The sequence below is a fragment of the Pezoporus wallicus genome, unplaced genomic scaffold (genome assembly GCF_028554395.1).
Source record: "Pezoporus wallicus isolate ANWC-B61680 ecotype Strahan unplaced genomic scaffold, APGP_CSIRO_Pwel_v1 contig_5958, whole genome shotgun sequence".
In the NCBI taxonomy this organism is placed as follows: domain Eukaryota; kingdom Metazoa; phylum Chordata; class Aves; order Psittaciformes; family Psittacidae; genus Pezoporus; species Pezoporus wallicus.
In genome coordinates, this window is record NW_026638491.1 from 71,442 (window position 1) to 80,053 (window position 8,612).

Below are 8,612 nucleotides of genomic sequence, written 5' to 3' on the forward strand. Positions count from 1 at the left end.
TAATGACAGGAAAATAACCCACAATATTAATTGTCAGTAGAATACTTTGGGCAACACTTAAGTCCAGTTTATCTGAATCTATGCAATAAAAATGCAAATTAGGTTGCTGTTACTGAATGTGCTCCTTAGATCTTTTTCTAGCATCTTATGAGTAGGAAATCTTGAATCACTAACAATTTTAGGTTATATTTAGCCTTCTAAAAGGGCAAAGTACTTGGAAGATACACGCTTATTTGGATGCATATATACATATATATGTATATTTTTCCAGCATCATGCTTCTTCACATACATTTGCTAGGTGATTCACTGCTTTGCTTAATTCATTTTAGAACACTATGTGCTGGAAAAACATTAATTAGCTTCATAATGTCTTCAAATCAAGAAGCATTTAAAAAGACTCTTACAGCTAGGGATGCAGGCAAAAGCAAGATCTGACACACAGCTTTACAAAGAAAGTGCTATAGAGCGTGACACTTACATGCAAGCACCTACTGGTTATCATCATGAACAAGGTGCACATACTTTAAATATGCTACTTAACACAGAGCACCAACAACTAAGTGATGAACAAAGTAACTCCTAGTAAGCACCTCCAAAAAAAAGTAAGTAGAAATCACATATGTAGTCACTCAACTGGTGACTTGATACGCACACAAGGTATTGTTTTGGTTTTGTTGGGTTTTTTAAAAAAACAAAATCCCATCCACAGCAAAACAAACCTAAGCACAGATTATGGAAGCTGACACATCATTTAGGTTAGAAAGTATCTCTTAAAGGAATTAAGCAGCATTCCTTTTAAGAAGAACTGCAAAATTTATGACAGGACTTGCCACAACCAGATACAGTAGCCTTTAGAATGGACTTTTAATGTAGTTTTTGAGATGCAATAGATTGTACATAGCACCTACCTTGAATGTTTACAAAGTTTACGAGGTCTATTATGCAATTTCCGATCCCAATTCTCTGGATCACTGGAGTTACTGTCATAAGGATGAGGCCGTCCTGCCATTCCACTGCTAGCTTCCTCACACTACTGCTCTGAAAAGCACACATGCAGCACTCACAACCTACATTAAGAGAGCAGTGTTTACCTTTAAATAATGCCACACAGAAAAAGAAAATAATTAGACATGCAGAATTTAGTGCTGTTAGGTTTTGTTTTTTTTTAATAAAGATTATAGAAAACAGGATACACTGAAGCACAACTTCTAAATAGCATGACAATAATATATACATTTGGCCACTACCTGCACTAAAAGATTATTTTTTAAGAAATACAGTTCTATAAATGATGGCAGAAAAATTCAGTTTTGCCACAATTAATTTCACTGTGTCCAAACAGAAAAGGCACTGGTTATGAAACACAAGACAAACATATAATTTTTCTTTCATATGTATAAAGTTAGTTCAAAGAAAGATCCCAGCTGTAGAACAAACACCAACAGTTTTACAATTTGAATGGCTGATCAAGAGGAAAACAGAGTTAATATTAACAGTTAAGATACCCAAATCCTTACTTCAAAATGGAACCGACAGCAATCCTTAGACACACCCAATGTAGTCCAGTTTTACTAACTTTTGCAGAAAAGTAACAAAAAAAGTAATAGAAAAACAGACATTATGAGCCTACCCTTCCTTGACTGGGATCCATTATTAAATTCAACTCCCACTAAAATTCACTCATGATTGTCAATAAAGAAAGCCAAATTTTAAATAACTGGTGTTCAAGTCATAGGAATAAGCGACACGTGCGTCAAGAGAGTTGTATAGTTCAGAATGACCTTCTTACAAAAAGAAATGACCTGGTTATGAAAACAAATGACCTGGTAACAAAAATGAGCAAGTAGCTACAAGTGAACAATTGATGATTGCACAGCATCTGGAAAAAAATACCAAATTACATGTATGCCTGCTATGTTTCTCTGCAATTTTAAGCTAAATAATTTAGAAACACTGTATCACCACTCCAGCTTTATTATACTTTTATTACAGTCAATAAAATTTGTCCTTTTTGGAAATCAGTCCCAAAGGAATTTAGGCTTCTCTGAAACAGATAGCTTCTCAAATAAAATGTCCTTCTAGTCATGGAACATAGAAAAGCTCTTCTGACAAATTTAGATTCTCTTAGCTAAGAACAAGCTTCTTAAAAACATCAGTTGCATGCAAGTTTCTTCCTCATGTTCAGATCTAACAATGAGAACAGCTTTTACACCAAGTATACAATCTCCACAGGGTTCGGTTTTTTTCCTGTTATGGTTTCTATAATTAAGCACACTTTGATTGGAAGATTTGTATGGTCAGATGTCCATATAGTGTCAGGAAAGGAAAAAACATTTTATGTAAAATTACAGGAACTACCCAACTTCTCTTGGAGGGAAAAAATAAAAAAGTCCCCATAAGAGTTTCATTGTGTATTACCTGGAAGTTCAGGTTATCAAAGCACAGTCAATGGGTGACAATACTACACAAACATAGAAAGTTATAGGATTTCCACACATTAATCAGGTGTTTTTAGATGCTTAACAAGGAAAACCTACAACCTATTTCAGAACAGAAAAAGTATTATTAAGGAGACACAGGGAAGAAAGACTGGTTTATAAATCCAGTTGCAAGTTACCTTAGCAGCAGCCATACGTAACTTAAGTGCAATATGACATACTATTTCCATACACAAACAATACAAATATGAAGACACTTTCTGTCCTGAATTGAAACAAATGGTGTTCATTAAATTGAATCACTTGAGCAAGATACATACAAGTTTTACTGCTTGTGGCAACAGCACAGTTTAGAGCAAAGAGCAAAGACCAGCAGTCCCCCAGCGGAAACCAGAGCTCCCATTCATTCTGCAACCATTTCCAGCTACTGACCACTGCAGGTCCTGCTTAAACTTGGGCTGAAGCACACCACAGTGATGGGCTCATTTAGCACCACATATTCCTTTTCAAGCTCGTTTCCACAAATTTGCTTTTTTTTAAAGCCACCTGATACAGGTGGCCTCATCAGAAACAGGTGCCTCATCAGAAACAGGTTGTCAGCCAGCACCTAGTTCTTACTCATTTTATTGAATTACTGTAAGACATCAGTGTTTGAATTTAGCTTTCACACTGGAAACACATGTAAAAGGTTTTTTTACAAGAACTGCAGCTGAAAGGACAATTTAAAGCCACTTTCTTAAGCGTCTCACACTTTCTGCCTTCTCCTCATCTTTCATTTAACTAAAGTGACAGATTCAGCAGGAGGGTATCATACACACTTCAAATAAAAAGATTGTTTTAAGTAGATCAGTTCCTCAATCTGTTTGGATCAGTTCCTCAATCTGCTTTGCTATGCAGCCACATGCTTAGGCCATTACAAACAATAGATGACACAGAAGGACAGAAACAAACAAATGGAACTGCTAGTCATGAACAGCAGCATTCCCTTTTCCCAGCTTGAAGCACACAAGGAACCTCAGCACTGTCACTGATGAAGTACCAGTGGCACGCTGGTAAACAAGAAACAGCCTTTCCTCCACCCTCCATTCAGCAGAATCTTAAGAAACAATACTTCTCTAAGAAATAATTTGCTATAACTCAGATGACTTTTTTTCCCCTTAAGTTCCCTTAAGTTTTAACAAACTTGTAAATTATAAATAAATATTTTCTGATTATTTTCTGTCTTGAAAAATGAAAATTTTCAGTTAGTAAATGACGTATGAATTCCTCAAAGTAAGTACTTCTCCTGATTAATTTTTAAACACTTCTGCAAATCTGTTTTCTTCTGCAATAGAAAAGAATTTGTTTCAACTGTGGTTCAAATTATTCCCCCCCCCCCCCCCCCCCATCACAGAATCATAGAATAGTTAGGGTTGGAAAGGACCTTAAAATCATCTAGTTCCAAGCCCCCTAACATGGGCAGGGACACCTCACACTTAAACCACCTCACCCAAGGCTCTGGCCAAGCTGGCCTTGAACACCACCAGGGATGGAGCATTCACAACTTCCCTGGGCAACCCATTCCAGTGCCTCACCACCCTCATAGTAAAGGACTTCTTCCTTATATCTAACCTAAACTTCCCCTGTTTAAGTTTTAACCCATTACCCCTTGGTCTTATCACTACAGTCCCTAATGAAGAGTCCCTCCCCTGCATCCTTAATAGGCCCCCTTCAGATACTGGAAGGCTGCCATAAGGTCTCCATGCAGCCTTCTCTTCTCCAGGCTGAACAGCCCCAACTTTCTCAGCCTGCCGATTCAAACTGATTCACACTGTGGGCAACAAAAAAAGCTTTTTGCAGAATATTCTGGCCTTGTGCATAAAGCAGAAAATCTGGAAAAAGTACATGCCCCCCATGAAATCAAGGAACTCCATCTGAAACATTACTAAAGGCAGAAAGGCACTGGGAGCACATGAAATAAAGAATCAAATCCAAACAGCCTTTGTAGATCACAAACCACTGTCATACTGGCCAAACTAATTGCCATTCTAATTTAATTAGCTACTAAGCAATTCTCCAGGTGTAAAGAACGATTTCTCACTCCGCTGCAGAAAGGTAATATTCCAAAGAGATATCACAAGGAATAATTGGGTAAAATAGGAAACCAGGAAGCAGACTTAAATTTTCAAGGCTTTTGAGACAGACAGCTAGGACACTTCAGATTTGCTAATATCAAGTTGAATCTGGAATCATACTAATTTATCAAAGTTGTAGACTACTCAAATACAAGGGAATTGTAAAGATAGACACTCAGTGGGTTTGGGAAGCTAACAGCTGATGTGGTAGAGCCACTCCAGGCATCGCAAAATACAGCCATTAATGCGTTTGCACCACTACTTGAAGAGCACATGAAAGGATGTAACATACGCTAACTTGTGATGGCCACAGATTATGTTAACTAACACTTAAAGTATATTCAGTTCTTTGTCATGACAAAACACAATGCACAAAAGGTGCACAGCAGATTAAGCAATACTTAGACAACACCAGATGCGGGACAGAAATGGATATATATTTTTGTGAGATGCAGGACTTGCACTCAAGGTATGCAGGTGAGGGGGAAAAAAAAAAATAATGAAAATGATCTTTGGAAATCTGTCAGGAAAAGAAGTGAAGCTAATCTCAATGTCAGTACATTTCAAGCCAGCCAGCCACATTATATTTATTGAGAATACTTGTCAGGATGAAAAGTTCTGGAGTCTTACTAAGGAAGATGACTAAAATAATATGAAATTTAGAGGCAGAGGCCCAAGATGTCACCTTCCAGACACCAACTCATCAGGTGGAACAAAGAACTGATTGCTCCAGCTGTCAGTACAGAAGACAACATTGAGGTAACACGCAATGCTTCAGGCAGCTACTTCAGCTTTAAGCCTCGGTCAGACGCATTTCCTAAAGTAGAACAGGTTTCAGAAGCCCATCTGCTCTAACCTGCTCTATCAGTGAGATACACTGTAAAGGTGAACCAGGATAAGATGAAAGACCCAATAGACAAGAAACCAGCTAGGATAAAACCTGGCATTAGTGGTGACAGAAACTCCAAGACTTTATTTAGACTTTCTGTGACAGTCTCCCATTTGCTGCCTCTAGTCAAAGCTCAAAAGCAACAACAAAAACTAACTTACAAGTAAGATTTACTGGATATGCAAGCACAGTGACATTACATCCTAATTAAGAAATACAGTTCAAAGTACACATGCTCATAATGCAAACACTGCATCTCATGGAAACCCACACTTGCCAAGTGAGTTTCTTGCAAACTACCACAGGAATCAGTCACAATCCAGCCACATAAAGTAGCTTTAGAAATTACCATCACCAAAATGTTATCAAACTGATGCTGATTAAAGCATAGCTGAGAACCATCCCGTGCATTACAGTCTCAATATTAACGGAGTAGGCCAGGACTGAAGCTTCTCTTGGGGGGGGGGGGGAGATGATAAATAAGAAAATGAAGCAGTCATGGAAGCTGGTGACATCCCTATTTTATAACTGTAAACAACAGAAATCCAGCAAGCTTAACTTGATTCTTAAAAGGAACATGACAATAACACTCCTATCTGGTATCAGAATCCTAAAAAAAGCAAGAGGCAGATGATTCCCAACTCCGCCTCTGTATTGGGATTCATTGTGCAAAATCAGCCTAGGTCTACCTGTAAAAAGCTCAGCTGATTGAGCAGCTTCTCCCACACAAAACCAGAATCATGATTATCACTGCAGGAAAAAGCAGAACATACCTTCTTGCCTCTCCTTCTAGCCCCATCCCCCGATGCTCATCAATATAAAACAGAAAGCAGGCATAGGCCTTGGTAATAGTCAGTGACAAAATGAATAGCATGAAACAAAGTATCGGGTAGATTTCATGAACAAACAAGCAAGGTCTACACTCATGGCTGTTACGCATCAGTAACAGTGTATCTCAATGAGCAAGAAAACACCATATAATTTTTCAAATTTCAAATTAGTTCTAAGGTAGCCTTTTATTTTATACATATTTTAAAGAGATACATAGTTTTATTGATAAGCAACAGCACTGGGACAAGATTTAAGCAACACTGCTGAAACAAGCTGCGCTAAAAGAAATTGGCATATAATGAAATTTTGATTTTTGCGAATGCATAGAAGACAAAACAGACCCAGCCTCAAACATGCAATCTAGGAAAGCATACAGTTTATAACAAAGTGACAAAAAAAAAAAAAGCACTGATGACATTTGCGACTAACTTAATAAGCAGTTATCACCCACACATCAGCCGTTTACCATTTTAAAATGCAATGGCACCTAAAAGGAAACCTCTTCTTTGAGAAAGAATTCAGCATGTGATCCTAAAGCTGCTTTAACTTATTGTTTTTCTTAACCTCCAGTTAAAACTAAGTGTGGACAAAAGCACGAATAAAAACGTGTTGAAAAACACTCCCAAGAACAGCCACCAAGAGCATCACTGGTAGATGGCAACAAGTTTTTGAGACAGAAATGGTACAAATAGGAAGGTAATATGCAAAGACATTTGGCAGATTCCTGAAATTAGAAAAACAAAATCAAAGACAAATCCACACTAACAGACCTCCAGAACAAACACAGTGAAACAGCTTTTCTTAACTACAGAGAAATGGATAAAGAAAAACGACCCCAGCCATATCCTTTTGACTGTACTTGTGTTCAAGTTATAGGAAAATCAAGGTAACCTACAGAAAACAATGCAAAGACAGATTATTTTTTTTTTTAACACGAGATGAAAAAAGTAACGTGTGAACTATCTGGTTATGAACTGTGAGCAGTGTGAAGAGGATAATTTGAACTGTATTCATGGATCATCTAACGCAAGAGCAAATTGAAGAGGGTAAGAGAGGGTCTTCCAGGGAAAGGATCACCAAAGCTGAAGCAATAACAGAGATAAGGGCTCTTTAAATGAATCACTGAAGATGATTCATGAGGAAAAAAAAGCACAAAAATAAGAATAGAGATGACAGCCAAAAGGCTACCATGAAGCCAGACTTCAGGCTGCACTCAAACCTGTGAGAGGCAGCCCACATTTAAAAAAAAAACAAAAACAAACCATACCAGAACAAAACAGAACAAAAAGATACAATGCAACGACTCCTTTGTACAAAGAAGCCAGACAAGCAAGAGAAACACACCTGTAAAAAGGTCTGTGATGGAGCTGAATCGAAATTCTGAAAGAAGGGAGTTCTAAAGTGATACATTTCATGGGATCAGAGATAAAAATGAAAAGGATGCAGAAGTTAGAAACAGAAGCAAAATTAAAGGAAAAAGGTAATGACAAGCAAGTGTGACACATAATTGTACTATGACTGGTTTATCATAAAAACAATTACTTTCTGCAAATAAAATACGGTTACAACGAAAAGTATCATAAAGATATTGAACACATAATGAAATCATATGAGGAGGTAAATCAGTGCTCAGGAACACTGATCGCTGTCAGCCAGTCTAAGCAATAATACTGCTTCTGTACAGCCTACATAGCAACCGCAGGTTTTACCGATACACAATAAATGATTAAATTAGTAATTTAAGCAGTGTTCGGCCCGCTCGTGACACCACACGTAACAGAATCATCAAGGCGCAGCGGCCGGGAGCGGGTAATCTCTCTACGATGCTTTTACAGCGTAAAAGATTCAGAACACGACCCGTCTGAGGCGACGGGGAAACCCGCCGTCAGGCCCTCGGGCCGGTGCTCTACCTCAGGAGGCCGGCTGAGGTGCTCCGAGGCGCCGGTGGGTGACCCAAGCCCGGTCCGGTCCGTCACAGGGCAAGTGGCCGGCAGATGCACGGAGGGGCTGCCTCCCGTAAGTGGGACACAGACCAGGAGCCGCGGCTGAGAGTCCGGCCGCATGGGCCCGTCGGAAGCCCGGCGCCCCGGCACACAGCCGCCGCGCAGCCCCACCAAGTCTCGCTCTCAGTCGCGCAGTCACCGCCCGCCACTCACCCGCACAGCACCGCTGCCAAGCCACCGCCTCCCGCCGCCACCAGCCGCTGCGCCCAGGCCCGGCAACCGCCGCTGTCTCCAGCTCTCGCGAGAGCAGCCCAGCGCGCACCAGAGGAGGAGACGGCTGCACCGAGATCTCACGAGACTTGAGGAACAGGGGCGGGGCGTGGCGCTACGCGACG

The 8,612-nt window shown here is 39.7% G+C and overlaps 1 protein-coding gene across 4 annotated transcripts in view; it reads right to left on the bottom strand.

The window, feature by feature from the left end:
* Positions 1 to 8,564, bottom strand: part of BTBD10 (BTB domain containing 10) — a 32,796-nt gene extending 24,232 nt beyond the window's left edge. Inside the window, exons 1-2 of one of the 4 annotated variants that reach the window (XM_057410899.1) lie at positions 8,431 to 8,564; positions 911 to 1,069 (exon numbers count right to left, since the gene is read on the bottom strand). In XM_057410899.1, the coding sequence (XP_057266882.1) occupies positions 911 to 1,011 (101 nt within the window). In that variant the 5' untranslated portion in view covers positions 1,012 to 1,069; positions 8,431 to 8,564. The remainder of the gene's footprint in view (positions 1 to 910; positions 1,070 to 8,430) is intronic. The other 3 variants (XM_057410901.1, XM_057410900.1, XM_057410902.1) reach the window with 3 other exon arrangements.
* Between the last annotated feature and the right edge of the window lie 48 nt (positions 8,565 to 8,612).